The sequence below is a fragment of the Mesoplodon mirus genome (assembly GCF_964341445.2).
Source record: "Mesoplodon mirus genome assembly, chromosome: 5".
Taxonomy (NCBI): domain Eukaryota; kingdom Metazoa; phylum Chordata; class Mammalia; order Artiodactyla; family Ziphiidae; genus Mesoplodon; species Mesoplodon mirus.
The window spans coordinates 82838729-82859949 of NC_138980.1; the positions used below are offsets into that span (position 1 = coordinate 82838729).

At 40.8% G+C, this 21221-nt stretch overlaps 1 protein-coding gene across 2 annotated transcripts in view; it reads right to left on the minus strand.

Annotated features, from left to right (window-relative positions):
• SNX24 (sorting nexin 24) overlaps positions 1-9599 on the minus strand; it is a 171136-nt gene extending 161537 nt beyond the window's left edge. Inside the window, exon 1 of one of the 2 annotated variants that reach the window (XM_082620953.1) lies at positions 9380-9599. In XM_082620953.1, coding sequence (XP_082477079.1) covers positions 9380-9439 — 60 coding nt within the window. In that variant the 5' untranslated portion in view covers positions 9440-9599. The remainder of the gene's footprint in view (positions 1-9379) is intronic. The other variant, XM_082620952.1, reaches the window with a different exon arrangement.
• Between the last annotated feature and the right edge of the window lie 11622 nt (positions 9600-21221).

Below are 21221 nucleotides of genomic sequence, written 5' to 3' on the forward strand. Positions count from 1 at the left end.
ATAAGTGATTACTTTTAAAAGGGAGGGTGAGCAAGACCACGATTGAAAATTAAAACTGAACAGACAAATACAAAGCAAAATAACAGGAAATTGCATTAAAAACCTGAATGAGTACCTGGAAAACTAGCATAAGAATACAAGGTATGAGCCCAATGATTTGCTTGTTTTGGAGAGATGCAGTGGGGGATGGAAGAGAATGGAGAAGGTGGGAAATATGTATCTCCATGCCCGCTGTAATACATCCCAATCATTTATATAAACATACTAGTCTCTGTGATTTTGAAGGAGAAAAATATGTAGTAAATAGGGCTAGAAAACTAAACCTGAATTGAACTGACGAAAGTTGTAATAAGAATACAAGTTGGTTAAATGTAATCGTTGCTTCTGTAGTACTTCAAAGTCTCTGCAAAGAGTTTATCTTACATAGCACAAATATTTATCCTGGACTTTGGTTTACATTATTAATTCACATTACAGAACTTAAAAAAAAAAAGTAAACTTCAAGGCAGTCCCTACTTGAAATAATATGAATAAATCACGAACATAACTAGAGACACCATTCCTTGCACTTTGTAAGGATTCTCTCACTTCATCCTTAGATCATCCTATAAGGTAGTTACAGGCAGACCTCATTTTATTACACTTCCCTTTATTACACTTTGCAGATATTGCATTTCTTACAAATTGAAGGTTTGTGGCAACCCTACGTGGAACAAGTCTATTAGCACCATTTTTCCAACAGCATTTGTTCACTTCATGTCTCTGTGTAACATTTTGGTAATTCTTGCAATATTTCCAACTTTTCCATTATTATTATGTTTGTTATGGTGATCTTGTGATTACTGATCTTTGATGTTACTATCGTAATTGTTTTGGGGCACCAGAAACTGTGTCCATATAAGACAGCAAATTTAATCGATAAATGTTGTGTGTGTTCTGACTGCTCCACAAACTGACCACTCACCATCTCTCTCCTTCTCCTTGGGCCTTCCTATTCCCTGAGACACAACAATATTGAAATTAGGCCAATTAATAACACTACACTGGCCTCTGAGTGTTCAAATGAAAGGAAGAGTCGCACATCTCTCACTTTAAATCAAAAACTAGAAATGATTAAGCTTAGTGAGGAAGGCATGCTGAAAGCCAAGATAAGCTAAAAGCTAGACCTCTTGCACCAAACAGTTAACCAAGTTGTGAATGGACAAGTTCTGGAAGGAAATTAAAAGTGCTACTGCAGTGAACACATGAATGGTAAAAAGTGAAACAGCCTTATTGCTGATATGGAGAAAGATTTAGTGGTCTGGATAGAAGATCAAACCAGCCACAACATTCTCTTAAGCCAAAGCCTAATTCAAACAAGTCCCTAACTCTCTTCAATTCTGTGAAGGCTGAGAGAGGTGAGGCAGCTGCAGAATAAAAGCTTGAAGCTAGCAGAGTTTGGTTCATGAGGTTTAAGGAAAGAAGCCATCTCCATAACATCAAAGCGCAAGGTGAAGCAGCAAGTGGTGATGTAGATAGAATCTGCAACAAGTTATCCAGAAGATCTAGCTAAGATAATGAATGAAGGTGGCTACGCTACACAACAGATTTTCAATGTAGATGCAGCAGCCTTTTCTTAGAAGATGTCATCTAGGACTTTTCATAGCTAGAGAAGAGAAGTCAATGCCTGGCTTCAAAGCTTCAAAGGACAGGCTGACCCTCTTGTTAGGGGCTAATGCAGCTGGTGACTGAAGCTAAAGCCAGTGCTCATTCACCATTCCAAAAATCCTAGGGCCCTTAAGAATTATGCTAAATCTACTCTGCCTGTGCTCTCTAAATGGAATATCAAAGCCTAGATGACAGCACATCTGTTGACAACATGGCTTACTGAATATTTTAAGCCCACTGTTGAGACCTACTGCTCAGAAAAAAAAACTCCCTTCAAAATATGACTAGTCATTGACAATGCACCTGGTCACCCAAAAGCTCTGATGAAGATGTACAACGAGATTCATATTGTTTTCATGCCTGCTAAGACAACATCTGTCCATAGCCTGTGCCACGGATTAAGGAGTAGTTTCAAATTTCAAGTCTTATTTCTTAAGAAATACATTTTAGAAGGCTATAGCTGCCACAGATGGTGATTCCTCTGATGTATCAGGGCAAAGTAAATTGAAAACCTTCTGGAACGGATTCACCATTCTACATGCCATTAAGGACATTCATGATTCATGGGAAGAGGTCAAAATAGCAACATTACCAGATGTTTGGAAGAAGTTGATTCCAACCCTTCATGGATGACTTTGAGAGGTCCAAGACTTCAGTGGAGGAGTTCACTGCAGTTGTGTTAGAAACAGCAAGAGAACTAGAACTAGAAGTGGAGCCTGAAGATGCAACTGAATTGCTGCAATCTCATGATGAAACGTCAGTGGATGAGGAGTTGCTTCTTATGAGCAAAGAAAGTGGTTTCTTGAGATGGAATCTACTGGTGAAGACTGTTGAAATGACAACAACGGATTTAGAATATAACATAAAGTGAGATGATAAAGCAGCAACAGGGTGTGAGAGGACTGACTCCAATTTTGAAAGAAGTTCTGTGGGTAAAATGCTATCAAACAGCATTGCATGCTGCAGAGAAACCATTCATGAAAGGAAGAATCCATCAGTGCAGCAAATTTCACCGTTGTCTTATTTTAAGAAATAGCCACAGCACCACAACCTTCGGCAACTATCACCCTGATCAGTCAGCAGACATCAACGTCAAGGCAAGACTCTCAGCCAGCATAAAGATTACGACTCACTGAAGGCTCTGATGATGGTTAGCATCTTTTAGCAGTAAGGTTTTTTTCTTTTTCTTTTTCTTTTATTTTTTTTTTGCAGTACACGGGCCTCTCACTGTTGTGGCCTCTCCCGTTGTGGAGCACAGGCTCCGGACACGCAGACTCAGCAGCCATGGCTCACAGGCCCAGCCGCTCCGCGGCATGTGGGATCCTCCCGGACCAGGGCACGAACCCATGTCCCCTGCATCGGCAGGCGGACTCTCAACCACTGCACCACCAGGGAAGCCCCAATAAGGTATTTTTTAATTAAGCTATATAAATATTTTTTTTTTAGACATAATGAGACTGCTCACTTAATAGACTACAGTATAGTGTAAACATAACTTTTATAGCTCTGGGAAACCAAAAAATTTGTGTGACTCTCTTTATTGCAATAAGCAGTGGTCTGGAACTGAACTCGAAATATCTCTGAGGTATGTCTGTACTAGTATCCTCTTTTACAGATGAGGAAAATAAGACACAGGAAGATTAAGTAGCTTGCCCAAAGTCTGGCTTCAGGCTAAATGCTGCAGGCAAGATTTGAGGCAGACAGCACGAGTCCATCCACAGCCTGTGCTTTTCATTGTGAGGCTGTGTCAGCTTCTGTCATAAACTGGTATAATATTATAAATAGGGTTTTGCCAAGTGGCAAAACTTTCCAAGGAAGCATCTGAAATAATCAAAATTTGATTTAATCTGTACAGGTTCATATCTAATAACATGCCTGTCTCATTTTTGAGAGACAGTGTACTACAACTTGGACTACTTAGTATCACATCAAAGCAGATGAAACTAAATACAATGTGGTACCCTGGATGAGATCCTGGAACAGAAAAAGCACGTTAGTGGAAAAATTGGTGAAATCCAAAAAGTCTGGAGCTTAGTTAATAACAAGTTACCAATGCTAGTTTCCTTATTTTGACATTACTATGGTAACGGATGATGGTAACAGCGGAACTGGGTGAGGGGTACACGGAACTGTTGGTACTAATTTTGCAACTTTTCTGCAAATCTAAAATTATTTTAAAATCAAAAGTTTATTTTAAAAGAATAGATCAATTTCTAAGCACCGTATCTTCAAAATTCAATCCTCTTGTAAAATGTTTGATTTTCAAGTGAATGTAGCATTCTGTTTATGTTCAAGAATATTTTCAAACTGTATTTCTTGTCTTTAAGGGTAAGGAACGTATCTTACACATGCTTGACTTAATCACTCAACACACGTTTAATGTTCGCCTATGATGTGAGTTTACCACGTGTGAGGCACTGTGCCAGCTACGTCCTTGTTACACAAAGGCCTCCTGTATCATGTTTATAAAGGGAAGATAATCGTTGTGGGCACTGTGGTCTTGCTATCCTTCTGAACTTCTCCCACTGCGGTGTCTACAGGGTTAGGTGGCAGGAACGGACTGACCGCATTCCTAGCTCCAGGGATGCCCCCTAACTATTCTCACTCCATCTGGTTAACTTATCCTTGCCACAGTGATTACACGAATCATGGTGAAGGCAGCCAATCAGCACACAGAATTCCTCTGGCAACTGCATTGGTTGAGGAACTAACCAGGGATAATGAGATATGAAGGAAGAAAAGTGTCCTTGCTCTGAAGAAACACCCTCTCTTCCTCTGGATTTTGTAGAATATGATTTTTTTTTTAAATCTGCAATATGTTACCATTTCGTCACCAGGTGGAAGCTACTCTGAGGATGAAAGTAAACAGAAAGTGGAAGTGGCCAGGCCCCCTTGATCTTACCAGTGTCATTCTCACAAATATAAAATGGCAATAATAATATTTCCCACAGACCACTGTTAATTCCAAGGCAATATGTGCACTACGGTTATGTTAAAAACAACAAAAACAACTAAGAATTGGGATGATATTAAGGTTTTGCTAACCTTGTGGTAGTATTTACATTTTGGTTATGTTTCTTTAAAAAGTCTTTGCCTGTCAGATATTCACAGTAAAATGTTTACAGGTGAAATTTTATTTTGGATTTGCTTTAAAATACTCCAGAATTTTTTTTTTAATGGAAGAATGAAGGGTGGTGAACGAAATAAGTATTGTAAAATATTGAAGGTGAGTAATGGGTAAATGGTGGTTCATTATATTGTTCTATTTGTGTATTTTAATCCAGAAAATATTAAACTGATAATTATCCCTGCATATCTCAATATTATGATCGTGTATATATGGAGCTGCCTTATCTATTGAAAAGCATGATATAAAGTAAATCAGTGAAAGAGTCCAGATCTCAAGAAAAAGACATATTTGTATAAACACAACACAGTCACACACATACAGTTAAAATGGACTTGAAGGGCTTCCCCGGTGGCGCAGTAATTGAAAGTCCGCCTGCCGATGCAGGGGACATGGGTTCATGTCCCGGTCCGGGAAGATCCCACATGCCGCGGAGCGGCTGGGCCCGTGAGCCATGGCCGCTGAGCCTGCGCGTACGGAGCCTGTGCTCCGCAACGGGAGAGGCCACAGCAGTGAGAGGCCCGCGTACCGCAAAAAAAAAAAAAATATGGACTTGAAAATCTATCTAATTGAATGCCTCGATTTTTATAGCTATGGAAAATGAAATCTAATACCTTCCAACTTTTATGGTGTTACATGAATGGTAATTCTAGTTTTGTTTTGTTTTTACCAACCACGTTATCTGAAAATGGAAAATATAAATACTAACCTATACTGGCACCCAGGACCTGCTTCCTTTCATGTCCAGTGGACTGTTCTCCATCCCCACCTGACAAGGCCAGTGAGCCATATCTAGCACTTTCCTTCTTATAAAGCACCTACTGCTCTTTCTCTTCCTGCCTCACACCCCTCACCCAGACCTCTCTATGTATCCTGAACTCCAAAATGAAATGGCCTCATCTGCCACAAAAAACTCAGCAGGCCCCCAAATGAAACTGCCCACATGTCAGTTTTTTTTTTTTTGTCACTGGCACCCAATACTCATGGGAGTCACCCTGTTGCCTCACATCTGGTCACCAGACCCTGGAGATTCCTGTAAGTCCTCCCCTTTCCTTTCCCAGTTGCCTTAGTTCAGCCCTCATTCTGTCATTTCTGGTCATTCTGCATCTCCTATATGATTAATGCTCCAGGGTCATCTTTCTAAATGCAAAGCTAATCATGTTACTTCCTTCCTTAAAACTCCAGCGACTTCCCACTGTCTGAAGCTGAAGTCCATACCCCTTTAGAGCTCTCAAGGCTAGCCATCTGGTCTCTCCACACCTCCCTCTGTCAGGAATCACTGCACAACCCCAGTCCAACTCACTGAGCTGCTTCACACCTCAGGATCACTGTGCTTCTGACTTTCTTCTATTAGAAGACTCATTCATTATTTATTCAGCACACATGTAGTGAATTTTCACTATGTGACAAGCCCTGTACAAGGAAACAGCAGTGGCGAGTGACACTGTCCTAGCCTCAAGGAGCTTACAGCCTAGCAGGGGAACAGATATTAAACAAATACACTATGGGGGGTAGGGGTAGGGTGGGAAGGGTTCACCTGCATTTTGTTACAATATCCTTTCCTGCTTCTTTGTAAACTAAAATGATTTAGAAGTGGCCCTTTTTTTGTTTGGTGTGGTTTGCTTTTTGGTGAATCTGGGCGTTTAACACGCCTTTTTCCTGAGATGAAATTTTGCCCCGCACTTCCTCTTTTTGGAATTCACAATCCCAGCAAAATTCTCTTCAGATTTCAAATGTCAGCATTCCTGAGCACCCCTTCCCCCCCACCCAGAGCACATCACCCTAAGGCAGAGCTGAACGGCCCTGTTCCTCCTCAGGACTCCAGCTGACATCAGAACGCTCTAACCCTTCCCCCCCTGACCCCTGCTGCACGGGCTGAGGGTCCCTAAGGACAGCAACAACATACTTCCACCTTTCAATTCCCCACCTAACACAGTGCAGGCCCACGGTAATGTTTAAATGTTCAAAGGGCAAATATTCACTCTTCAAAGGTAAATTACTTCATACATAAAGCATAACTTCGTATAAGCTTTTTGAATAACAATTGAGCAATACTGATAAAAACTTAGAAGGCCCAGAAGTACCACTTCTAGTTAATGTTCTACAGCAAGCCTAGTAGTAGGCATAAAAAGCATGTACAGGGATATCTTATTTCAACATTTGGCATAGTTGCCAAAAACTAGAAGCAAATGTCAATGGCCACCAACAGAGATCTGTGTTAACAAATTATGGTGCATTCCTTCTGCGGAAGATCCCTTTGCTACCAGTAAGAAGGAGACAGACCTATCCATATTGGCACAGAAAGATATCCATAAGCTGTACAATGACAGTTATAGTGAAATCCTGCTATTTATTCTAAAAAAGAAAGAAACATGTTTTCATAGCATAGGCGGGAAAGTCTCTAAGAAAGCACCCCTATGTGTTATCCCTAAGGGCATGGGACAAGAAGGAGGAAAAATCATCCTGTACTTTACATTTCCTATCACTGAATTTGTTAGAATGCAGTTTAATATTTCTTAAATTTGAAACACAATCACTAAAGTAGAAAGGTACTTTTTACACTAACGTATACATTATTTTACCAGTTTCTTGTTTAGGGAACTGAGATGATATTTTTAAATTTTGGGTTTTTCTAAAAAGATGAAATATTATTCGATGCTACCTTCCCGGCACCCAGAATACAGACACATAGCAGGCACTCGGTTAATGTTTGCTGAATGAATAAACTGCTGTACAATTCCAAAACTTCTGGCCAAGGGTAGAAAGTATCTGCTTCACAAACTCACAAAGGAAAAAAATCACTTGCAGAAGTATCTTAACAAATGGTTACCAACGTACATAAATTCGGATTTTTTTAAAGTAAATTTTCAAAAAGCACACAAACTCTCCTCACATAAGCAATCTTCTACCTACCAAGTTTACCAAGAAAAAGGCTCCTTCCAAATCAGTTTAATTCAAAACCTGGAGTGTGGCATATGGCTGGCCATAACACAAGTAATAAAAAGAAATAGGAAAACTTGGGTTAAAACACAGGTACTCTAATAGAAAAAACCAATCATTTTGATCCACCTAAGTGCTTATTGGGGGAGGTAATTAACTTTTAGCTTGGACTACTGAGACCAAGGCCCCTGACAAGCAGCCTGTTTATCTCCAGGTGCTAAAAGAATGCCCTAGAGATGGAAAGCCCTCCATGACTGTTGATGCTGATGGGAGAGGTGAGACACCTGAAAGAAGGAAAGACAACCAAGGTTTTAGGCTTAAGGAAAAAGACTTGAATAGGTTCAAATTTAAGGTCATTCCTCCACCCCTTTTTTTGAAGTAAGATACAGTATATTTAATCAATTTCATAACTCATTTATTTATATAAATAACGGCCAGGGAGCTCAGCTCTTCCTTGGTTGAAGTCCCCCCTCCCCCCAAGGGAAGGCACTTTGAGAACTTGTTTTGGGATACATGGACCCAGTAGTCTACGTAATTCTAGAAACCCACATACTCCTTGGACTTTTTTTTTTTAATCACTACTCTTAATTCTAAAAATTCCTTTGAGAGGGTGATTTAATCCTCGCTATAAAAACACAAGGTTCCAAATAAGTTGTCACCAAAACCCAATAATCTTTAGAGAAGAGAGAGATTAAAATACTTCTCTGCCAAACTAATGTAACTGGAGTTTAGCAAGTGGGTGAATTAAATAACAAGTGAATAAGTGAATAAAATAACAATCCTTTAGCGTGCCCTGTGCAATTTTCCCCAAAGCCTACCTGTTCTTTAAATGGAAATAAAATTTTCCAAGGTCTATCCCAGGCTGAGGCATTTCTCCCTCTAGCAATGACTGTCTAGATGAAGATGTCTAAGTTCGCTGGGAAATCAACTACCTACAGTTCATTTACTAAACTTATTACCCGAAGGTTCCAGGCCCTGGTCTCTGCCCTCCCTGCCACTCCTCCACTCTTGAAAGCAGGGATCCTGTTTCTCATTCTTCAGAGACCACAGTCCTAAGTATGGAACAGGTGCTCAGTGAGTACCTGATTTTTGCCATTTCATGGCACTGCATAACTAGAAAAAGACTGGGAATCATCTAAAAGCAACACATGTGTTTGCTTTGGCTAATAAATTCTACAAATGATGATTTTTTTTAATTAGCGTATTTTCCATCTGAATGAATCCCTACGTAACTTGGAAACCAACATCAACCCGCCCGCAAAGACACTTCTGTCTGGACAGAGGAGCAGCTGTGCCAGAAACGAACGCAGCCCATCCCGGGCTCCAGAGGGCTGGCGGCGGGGAGAATGGCGAGCGCCGCGTCCGAGGACACGACTCCCGGCGCTCCTAGCCGGAGGCCGGGAGCCGGGCGGGGAGGGGGAAGGGACCAAACCGGGGCACCCCGAGCGCCCGCCGCCGCGCCAGGGAGGGGGATCCTGTTTCCGTGACAACCGCGCTGGGGCGCAGCCTTCTCAGTGGGCCCGAGGAGGGGAGGGAAAGGGAGGGGAGCGAAGGGACCCCACCCCTCAACCCCGCGCAGGGGCGGCGGCTGCCGGAGGAACCTTCCGGACTCAGCAGCCGCAGGCCTGGCTCGCGGGGCCCTGTCCCGCCGCGGCCGGCGCCTACCGTGTATCCCCGCTCCAGGTCACTCTCCTCATAGCGAAAGGACGGGATGTAGACCTCCATGGTCGCGCCAGCCGGCCAGCGGAGGGCGAGCGGGGGGCGGGCTCACGGCCGCGGCCGCCGCCCCGCCCCCGGCCCAGCCGCCCCACCCCGCTTCCCGGAGCCCACGGGACCCAGAGAGTGCGCGGAGCGGGGCAGGGGCGGGAGCCGAGGGCCGGCAGCCGAGGGCCGGCAGCCGAGGGCGTGGGGACTCTGTAGCCCGCCGCTCTCTGGGCGGGCCCGGGGCCGGAGCCGGGGGCCGGGAGCCGAGTGCGCGGGGCTCTGGGCTCCTGGGTTTCAGGCCCAAAGGGCGGCAGAGATCAGCTGGGCCCGGAGGAGGCGGGGCCTGGAAACCTGTGAGTCTGCAGAAAAGGGGTGTGCGCGCCACCGCGCCGGGGACAGGGCCGCACCCCGACGCTCCCTGCCCTGAGGCTCGAGCGTGCGCTAGGCTTGCAATTTGCAAGACACCACCCTTAACAGATCGCCAGACAGCAAGGAGTAGAAAAGCATGGAGCCTCTTCATTTTGCTTTTGATTGGTTTAATTTTCGCCTTAACACTCGGCTGGCACGAACAGCAGCGAACCCTGCACTACTTCTACCAAGACTTAACTGTTTCCCTTCGATTCCAGGGTCAGCGTCTCCTTCTGAGTTAGCCGTCGAACCTGGGAATGATGCTATAATACAGAGCCTGAAAGTCGGCTGCTCACTGAGACAAACATTCCGGTGCTCCAGTTCTAAAATCCTGCCTGTATAGGGCTTTTAAACTACAAGATAAAAATAGAAGACGGGGGGTAAAGGGAAGAAAGAAAGGTGAGGGTTGGAATCTGCCCCTCAGGCCAGAACATAATAACCTGAAAATACCTAAAATATGAAGTGTTCCAATGAGGAAATTTGGTTATCAGGTTACATTTGCAAACTCCGAGTTTCTTCCTTAGGTTAGAGCACAGGGCAGAACAGAAACTTGAAGGTGACTTGTATAGCAAGTTTCTTGGGCTGCAAGTAAACAGCTGTGACTACGTCAGTTTGCCCTTGAGGCCAGGGGGCATTTCAACTTGAAACTCTGAAGTTTATGATGAGACCTTAGTCATGCAAAAGAGGAATAATCAGGACCTTTGCTTTAAGAGCTTGCCTGATGTGGACCCTGCAAAGCCCTCTACAGTAGCCTCAGGTGAAGACCCCACCTCCTCACCACACATTTGCAGCTCCAGGATGTGTCCGCCTGTCAGAGCGCCATGCCTCAGAATAGGCTGTGCCCTATAACCAGACTAGCCTTTCTCTTTTCTTCCACTGGCCAGCACCTCCAGATGTAACCAAACAGCTCTGTGGGCTCCATGCTGTCTCAGTTCCGAGCCTGGTTTGTAAGTTCCCTTAAGCCTCTTGTGACTATCACACGGTATTGTGCCATGTATTTATCTGCCTCACCCCTAGATTCTAGAGAAAGTACTTTAAAAAAATTATTTTTTATCCTCTTTTTGGCATATTGCCAGGCACATTTTTTGTTAAAGCTTTATATAAGCATTTAAATACTCATCTTTACAAAACCAGCAGGTACCATGCCAGATGTTACTACATCCCATGTCTCATTTAAGCTTCATAACAACCCCATGAGGAAGTGTTATGTACAGTAGGGCTTTCAAGGACTAAGAAGTAGTGTTCCTATGGCAGAAGACCCCCCAAACAATTTCAGGATTGGTTGAAACAGGTTATTAAGGTCTCAGAGTGTAATGTAAACCAGGATTATGTAATCATAAAATCCTTGAGCTACAGATTGCTGATCAAGCTTTTAATATGCTTTTTATACGATCCTTCCACAACAGCCTGCTAGTAGCCTGCCATATATATTTTTGTCTGGCTTGGCTCACCTATTTACCCATTGGATTTAAGAGTCAGAAATGTATGGGTCCAAGACGATGTGACAGGTGGTCCAAATGAATCCATTTTTTTCTTCCTTTTTTGCTGTCTTCTACTAATAGCTGAGTATAATTTAATTTTGCCTTGCTGAAAATATATACAAGCTCTCAATATGTGGGTGTGTTCTTGAGGGTCTATCAGCGCAGCTATAATTGTTATAATTTGTTATTTCATATGGCATAATTAAAGCTCAGAGAGGATAAATAACTATGAAATTACTAGCTAATAATTAGAAGAGCTAAATTTCTAATCAAGTTCTGTGGGTAACCACTGTAAAGGAAAGAAGAGAATAACACTAAAGTAAGAGAACATGGCAAATGTATTATTGTGATGTTCTTACATATCTTTTAGTATGACTCTATAATCTGTGACAGGTGAACTAAATACCTTCTCAGAACATTAATAAAAATACATGGCAAGTACACATGTAAGCAGTTGAACAGTTAGTATCTGTTAATAAAGGCCAGAAAATTACATAAGAAAAATAACAAAATTCTGCTGGAATCTGGGTATGAAATCCCTACACTAAAAATACCACATTTACCTAGTGTCGGTCAGAAGTATATTTCAGCAAACTTAATGATAAACTGCTTTAAATACCAACTTATATTAGAAGTCTTGACCAAAATCTATCTAGAATATATTACATATTCAACATTCAGTTATAAGACTAACATATCATGACCAAACAAGATTTATCCCAGTAATATAAAGATAGTTAAACATTAGGGAATCTGTTGCCATATTTCTCAACATTGTCAGATTAGAAAGGAACCAAAATAAATGAGTATGAAAATAAATTTTGACTAATACTAAACTTTCTTTGGGTTATTTGTATGGAAATATGTTAATATAAATGTTTCAGACATTACATGAAATTTATAAAAATCTTATATGTTCTGGTATAATGTTATAAGTCATAATTCTAGTTATTACTTTAAAATGTATATCTCAGAAATAACTACATTTCATTGTCAATTGCGTTATTATGAACTTTCATCAAATCTTTAGCCGTGGTCATTTTTAAGTCTTTTGTCATTTACAGACAGTTCTGGGTGTACTCTGATGCTTTTGCAAAAATGTTGCTATAAAAGGGTTTCATCTTCAAGGAATTCATAGAAAAGACTCCGACAAGTACAGGTTTCTGGTAACTGACTATACTGCTGAACTGAATGAATAAGCATTTTCAGAACTCTAATGGAAAACTGATGAATTCATAAAAGTGCTAACAAAAGATCAAGATTAAAAAAAATTAATTACATGGGACTGAGTGAACTGATGAGGATGACTAATTTTTGTGACTGTTTGAATAAAAAAAAATTTTTTTTAAATGAAAATAAAATTTGAAACAACATTAATAAATCAGTACACCTCTTCCTAATAATTCTTAACAGGCTGGAAATACCAAGAACCATCTTTAACTTGATAAAGGTTACCACAACCCTATAGCAAATATCCTATTCAACATCATATAAGGAAGCATAAGAATAGTGTCAATAACTTTATCACAAGTATTGTTTGACATTCTGCTGGAGGCCCTAGCCAATGCAACAAGACAAGTAAAATAAATAAGAGGTATAGATATTGGATAGGAAGATATAAAACTAAGGTTACTTGTAGATGAAATGATCTACATAGAACAGAATCAACTAAAAACTTATTAGAACTAATAAAAGAGTTTCATAAGGTGCCAGATATTAAATCATCATATACAAATCAATAGATTTCATATTCAATAGCTTGCTTACACAACAACATTAACCAATTAGAAAATAACAGGGAAAACCAAAAGATTTCATTAATGACGTATTAAAAACTTATAAAATTTCTAAAGATAAACTTAACAAATGTGCAAGACCCATATGAAGAAAACTAAAAAAACATTAAAGGACACAAAAGAAAATCTGAAAATAGTTTTATCATGTTTCTGAATGGGAAGGATCAATATTTTTTTATTTTCTTGGGTAAGTTTTCACCAAAACAAGTTATAAAGTTAATACAATCAAATGCCCAACCAGCTAAGAAACGTGACAAGATTGTTTGAAAAATGAATAGCCAGGGCAGGTTTGAACAACAACAACAAAAAAGGGATAAGTTAATCTACAGTATGTTAAAACATACTATAAAGCCATAGTATTTAAACCAGTATAATCCTGGAGCAAAATTAGACAAATGAAGAAGGGAACCAAATAGCTCAGAAATAAATCCCTTAATAGATGGGAACATAATATGAAACAACAATGGTATTTCAAAGCTGTGAGGGTAAAAAAATAAGCTATTCAATAAATAGCTGAATGTTTAAATAGTTTTAATCAGTATTTAAAGAGTAAAGTTTTAATAAATGTTAAAAATAGTATAAATAAATGGTATAATGAATAGTTTATGGATAACTGGCTCTCCATCTGAAAGAAAAGTAAAATTCATTTTTAAAGTGAATTCCATGTATAGTAAAAAGCTCTAGGAAGAAACAGAGCTACAAAACCTTAAAGCAGACAAAGTCTTATTACAAAAAACAAATGTCAAAGACATTAGGGGAAAGATTACACTACATTAGAGTAGATAAAGATTTAAAATTAATGTAAACCAAAGACCGTAAAGTTTAAAAAACGTTCAATAAGCTGAAAAAATAAATGCAACACATATGACAAAGGATTAATGTATATTTTATATGTAAAGAATACATAATTTTTCTTAATGGCACAATCAAAAATGGACACAGTGTGAACACGCAATTCCCAAGAGCATGCAAGTGGACAAAAAAAAAAGAAAAAGAAAAAGAAAAAAAATCTGTATGAGTTATCTATTATCAAGGAACAAATTACCCCCAAATTTTAGCTGCTTAACGCAATACGTACTTATTATACAGTTTCTGTTGGTCAGGAATCTGGGAGAAGTTTAAGTTGCAGATGAGATGTACACCAAAGCTACATCTCAAGACTCTACTGGACTGTAGGATCCACTCACAAAGTGGTTCACTCACATGCCTGGCAAGTTAATGCTGATTGTTGGCAGGAAGCTTCAGTTCCTGGCCACTTGGACCTCTCCATAGAGACATCGAGGCTTCCTCCAAAGCAAAAAAAATCAGAAAGACCTCAGGGCAGAAAGTACGCCTACCCTAAGAATTCACACTCCATCATTTCTGCAATATCCTGCTGGTTACAAAGTTTAGCCTATTTAGTGTGGGAGCCACTATACAATGGTTTGTGTCTCAGGAGGCAAGAATTAATCGGGACTATTGTGGAGGGTAGCTAACACATAACCATGAGCAGAGAAACAAATTCTACCATATTATGGGTAAAAATATTTTGGTGTACTTACACTATGAATATTATGTTGCACTTAAAAAAAAAAACTAATGTTAGGATTTATGGGTTAAGATAACAAATTGAACATACACAATTTCACTCCATCTAGCCCCAGTAAAACTGCAACAAGGAATTTCTCTCTCTCTCTTTTTTTTTTTGACGCATAAAGATAGGAAAAGCAGGAAAAGAGAGAATAGCAAAAAGATTTTTATAAGCTAGAAAGCAGATAGATGAGAGGTAACTTTCAGCAAACAAGTAAAAGCCAAATTAAAGCCAGCAGTGGGAAAGCTGAAAATCAACCTGATTTACACAGGACAATACCCAAAAAGATCAGTGAGCGGAAAGAGAAGATACATCTAGAATAGGAAGTAGTTGGCTAAAAGAAGGAAGATTGAATGAAAGCTGAGAATTGGGAAAAATCCCTTAATCCCCTCTTCCATCTTTGCACAATTCCAGAGGATATTTCCTCAAGAGAGAGTAAAAAAGAGAGTCTTTGTATCGGAAGTTGACTTGCCCAGCTGAGGGCATGGAAACTCTTATCAAAAAATAGTTGGGGTCTGGGAGTAAATGATCATATACATATTGAATGATGAATGTTGAAACCTTATAGAGGCTGGCAGCTACACCTTTACCTTCCAGGCAAGAAACATGAAGATATTCTCTGGGAAATCTGACAAGCCCAAGAGAAAACAAGCTAGAAATACCAACATCAGAAATTCCCTACAAACAGCCCAATGAGATCACTCTTCAGTGATGTTCAAATTTGATAGGCCTTGGGTGTGGCCAAGATGATGGAGCAGGAAGACCCTGAGCTCAGCTCCTCCCACAGGCACACCAAAACTACAACTATTTACACAGAAACTATTGATGAGAATGATCTGAAGACTAGCAGAAAAGATTTTCCACAGCTAAAGATATAAAGAAAGAACCACAACAAGACCTGGTAGGAGGGGCAGAGATCAGTATAGTCAAGACCCACATTCCTGGGGTAGGCAACAACACAAACAAAAGGATAATCACAACTGGAGAGGTTCTCCCCAAGGAGTGAGGGGTTCAAACTCCACATTGGGCTCCCCAGCCTGGAGTTCCTGCACTGAGAAGACAGGCCCCCAGAACATGTGGCTGTGAAAGCCAATGGGGCTTGTGTACAGGAGGGTCAGAGGGCTGTGGGAAACAGAGACCCTGCTTAAAGGGCACATGCAAAATCTCATATACTCCAAGTCCCAGTAAAGGGGCAGTAATCTGAAAGGAGCCTTAGTTAGACACACCTGCTGATCTTGGAAGGCCTGCTTGAGAGGCAGGAGACAACTGATACTCTCCCTGAGAACACAGACACTGGCAGTATCCATTTTGGGGAGCTCATTCTTCCACAAGGAGACTGATGCTGGCAAGCACCATTTTGGAGTCCTCCCTCTAGCCTATCAGCACCAGGGGCTTATGCACCCAGGAGAAGGTCAATGCCAGTCCTAAGCAGTCAGCCCCACTGGGACCCAGCCCTACCCATCAGCAGGCTGACAGCCTCCATATGAGGCAGGACCTGATAGCCAACTAAGTTGGGGGCCAACTCCACCTAGTAGTGAGCCCACCACAAGAGAAATGCCCACACAGCCCATGTAGGGGGCACCTCTAGAGTATATAGCTCAAGTGACCAAAAAGGAGTATGCTCCTGAGCCCCATAGGATGTCTCCCACATAAGGCCACTTCTTCAAGATTGGAAAATGTAATCAATTTACCTAATACATAGAAATAAAAGCAATGAATGAGACAAAATGAGGCAACAGAGGAATGTGTTCCAAACGAAGCAACAAGATGAAACCCCAGAAGAACTAAGCCAAATGGAGATAAGCAATCTATCCAATAAAGATGGGGATGGGGGGTGGGAGGGAGGGGATATATGTATACACATAGCTGATTCACTTCGTTGTAGAGCAGAAACTAAAGCAACATTGTAAAGCTACTATACCCCAATTGAAAAAAAAAGAGTTCAATGTGATGATCATAAAGATGCTCAATGAACTTGGGAGAAAAATAGGTGAACACACTGAGAATGTTAACAAAGAATTAGAACATATAAAGAAGAAGCAAACAGAGCAGAAGAATATAATAACTGAAATTAAAAAATACAACAGAAGGAAACTGACAGTAGATTAGATGATATAGAGGAATGGATTGGCAACCTGGAAGACAGAGTAGTGGAAATCACCCAAGATTTATTTTTTTTAAGCCAAGAAAAAAGGATTTTAAAAAATAAAGATAGTTTAAGAGACATCTTAGAAAACATTGAGAATACTAACATTCACATTATAGGGGCCCCAGAAAGAGAAGAGAGAGAGAAAAGGACAGAAATTTATTTAAAGAAATAACAGCTGAAAAATTCCCTAACCTGGGAAAGGAAACAGACATCCAAGTCCAAGAAACACAGAGTCTAAAACAAGATGAACCCAAACAAAACAACACCAACACACATTGTAATTAAAATGGCAAGATTAAAGATAAAGACAGAATCTTAGAAGCAGCAAGGGAAAAGCAACTAGTTATATACAAGGGAACTCCCATAAGACTGTCACCTGACTTTTCAGCAGAAACTCTCCATGCCAGAAGGGAATGGCATGATGTATTTGAAGTGGTGAAAGGAAAAAACCTACAACAAAGAATACACAGCAAGGCTAACATTCAGATTTGAAAAAAGAGATAAAGAGTTTTACAGGCAGGCAAAAGCTAAAAGAGTTCAGCACCACCAAGCCAGCTTTGCAGGAAACGATAAAGGGACTTCTCTAAGCAGAAAAGAAACATAACATGAAATATGAAAATTACAAAAGGAAAATCTCGTTGGCAAAGGCAAACATATAGTACAGTAAAGGTAGATCAACCACTTATAAAGCTAGTAGGAAGGTTAAGACAAAAGTAGTAAAATCATCTATATCCATAATAAGTAATTAAGGAATACACAACACAAAAGGATGTCAAAAACATTATTTATGATGGGGAGGGTAAAGTTATAGGGTTGGTAGAATGTGTTGGAACTTAAGAGATCATCAACTTAAAATAATTATATATATGTTTATATATAAACCTCCTGGTAACCACAAACCAAAAATGTATAATAGATAACACACACAAAAAGAGAAAGAAATCCAAACAAAACACGAAACACATTCATCAAATCACAAGGGAAGAGAGCCAAAGAAGAAGAAAGGAACAAAAAACTGCAAAAACAACCAGAAAACAATTAACAAAATTGCAATAAGTACACACCTATCGATAATTATTTTAAATGTAAATGGACTAAATGCTCCAACCAAAAGATGTAGAGTGACTGAATGGATACAAAAACAAGATCCATATATATGCTGCCTACAAGAGACTCATTTCAGATCTAAAGACACATACAGACTGAAAGTGAGGGGATGGAAAAAGGCATTGCATGCAAATGAAAACAAAAACAAAACTGGGGTAGCAATACTTATATCAGACAAAATAGACTTTAAAACAAAGACTGTAACAAGAAACAAAAAGGGGAGAGACCTTGAAGATGGCAGAGGAGTAAGACATGGAGATCACCTTCCTCCCCACAAATACATCAGAAATACATCTACATGTGGAACAACTCCTACAGAACACCTACTGAACGCTGGCAGAAGACCTCAGACTTCCCAAAAGGCAAAAAACTCCCCACGTACCTGGTTAGGGCAAAAGAAAAAAGAAAAAACAGGGACAAAAGAATAGGGACGGGACCTGCACCAGTGGGAGGGAGCTGTGAAGGGGGAAAGGCTTCCACACACTAGGAAGCCCCTTCACGGGTGGAGACTGCAGATGGCGGAGGGGGGAAGCTTCGGAGCCCCGGAGGAGAGCGCAGCAACAGGGGTACAGAGGGCAAAGGGAAGGGATTCCCGCACAGAGGATCAGTGCTGACCAGCACTCACCAGCCCGAGAGGCTTCTCTGCTCACCCGCCAGAGCGGGTGGGGGCTGGGAGCTGAGGCTCTGGCTTGGAGGTCAGATCCCAGGGAGAGGACTGGGGGTGGCTGCGTGAACACAGCCTGAAGGGGGCTAGAGCACCACAGCTAGCTGGGAGGGAGTCCGGAAAAAAGTCTGGACCTGCCTAAGAGGCAAGAGACCATTGTTTCTGGGTGCATGAGAAGAGGGGATTCAGAGCACTGCCTAAACAAGTTCCAGAGATGGGCATGAGCCACGGCTACCAGCATGGACACCAGAGGTGGGCATGAGGCACTAAGGTTGCTGCTGGAGCCATCAAGAACCCTCTGTGCAAGCACAAGTCACTATCCACACCTCCCCTCCTGAGAGCCTGTGCATCCTGCCACTGCCAGGGTCCTGTGATCCAGGGACAACTTCCCCGGGAGAACACATGGCACGCCTCAGGCTGTTGCAATGTTATGCTGGCCTCTGCCGCCACAGGCTCGCCCCGCACACTGTACCCCTCCCTTCCCACGGCCTGAGTGAACCAGAGACACTTAATCACCTGCTACTTTAACCCTATCCCATCTGAGTGAAGAACAGACACCCTCAGGTGACCTACATGCAGAGGCGGGGATAAATCCAAAGCTGAACTCCAGAAGCTGTGTGAACAAAAAAGAGAAAGCCATGTGGCTGACAGGGTGTTGGTGCTCCAGCTGGGTGTCAGGCCTGTGCCTCTGAGGTGGGAGAGCCAAGTTCAAGATATTGGTCCACCAGAGACCTCCCAGCTCCAGGTAATATCAAATGGCGAAAGCTCTCCTAGAGATCTCCATCTCAATGCTAAGACCCAGCTCCACGCAACGACCAGGCTGGACACCCTATGCCAAACAATGAGAAAGACAGGAACACAACCCCACCCATTAGCAGAGAGGTTGCCTAAAATCAAAATAAGGTCACAGACATGGCAAAACACACCACTGGATGCAGTTCTGCCCACCAGAAAGACAAGATCCAGCCTCATCCACCAGAACACAGGCATCAGTCCCCTCCACCAGGAAGCCTACACAACCCACTGAACCAACCTTAGCCACTGGGGGCAGACGCCAAAAACAACGGGAACTACAAACCTGCAGCCTGCAAAAAGGAGACCCCAAACACAGTAAGTTAAGCAAAATGAGAAGACAGAGAAGCACACAGCAGATGAAGGAATAAGGTAAAAATGCACCAGACCAAAAAAATGAAGAGGAAGTAGGCAGTCTACCTGAAAAAGAATTCACAGTAATGATAGTAAAGATGATCCAAAATCCTGGAAATAGAATGGAGAAAATACAAGAAACGTTTAACAAGCACCTAGAAGAACTAAAGAGCAAACAAACAATGATGAACAACACAATAAATGAAATTAAAAATTCTCTAGAAGGAATCAATAGCAGAATAACTGAGGAAGAAGAAAGGATAATTGACCTGAAAGATAAAATAGTGGAAATAACTACCACAGAGCAGAATAAAGAAAAAAGAATGAAAAAAATTGAGGACAGACTCAGAGACCTCTGGGACAACATTAAACACACAACATTCAAATTATAGGGGTCCCAGAAGAAGAAGAGAAAAAGAAAGGGGCTGAGAAAATATTTGAAGAGATTATAGCTGAAAAATTCCCTAATATGGGAAAGGAAATAGTCAATCAAGTCCAGGAAGAACAGAGTCCCATACAGGATAAATCCAAGGAGAAATACACCACTACACATATTAATTAAACTATCAAAAATTAAATACAAAGAAAAAATATTAAAAGCAGCAAGGGAAAAACAAAAAATAACATACAAGAGAATCCCTAAAAGGTTAATAGTTGATCTTACAGCAGAAACTCTGCAGGCCAGAAGGGAATGGCAGGACATATTTAAAGTGATAAAAGGGAAAAACCTACAACCAAGATGACTCTACCCAGCAAGGATCTCATACAGATTAGACGGAGAAATTAAAACCTTTACAGACAAACAAAAGCTAAGAGAATTCAGCACCACCAAACCACCTTTACAACACATGCTAAAGGAACTTCTCAAGGCAGGAAACACAGGGAAGGAAATGACCTACAATAACAAACCCAAAACAATTAAGAAAATAGTAATAGGAACATACATATCGATAATTACCTTAAATGTAAATGGATTAAATGCTCCAACCAAAAGACATATAGATTGGCTGAATGGATACAAAAACAAGACCCATATATATGTTGTCTACAAGAGACACACTTCAGACATAGGGACACATACAGACTGAAAGTGAAGGAATGGAAAAAGATATTCCATGCAAATGGAAATCAAAAGAAAGCTGGAGTAGCAATTCTCATATCAGACAAAATAGACTATGAAATAAAGCCTATTACAAGAGACAAAGAAGGACACTACATAATGATCAAGGGATCAATCCAAGAAGCTATAACAATTGTAAATATTTATGCACCCAATATAGGAGCACCTCAATACATAAGGCAAATGCTAACAGTCATAAAAGGGGAATCTGACAGTAACACAATCATAGTAGGGGACTTTAACACCCCACTTTCACCAATGGACATATCATCCAATATGAAAATAAAAAAGGAAACACAAGAATTAAATGATACATTAAACAAGATGAACTTAATTGATATTTATAGGATATTCCATCCATA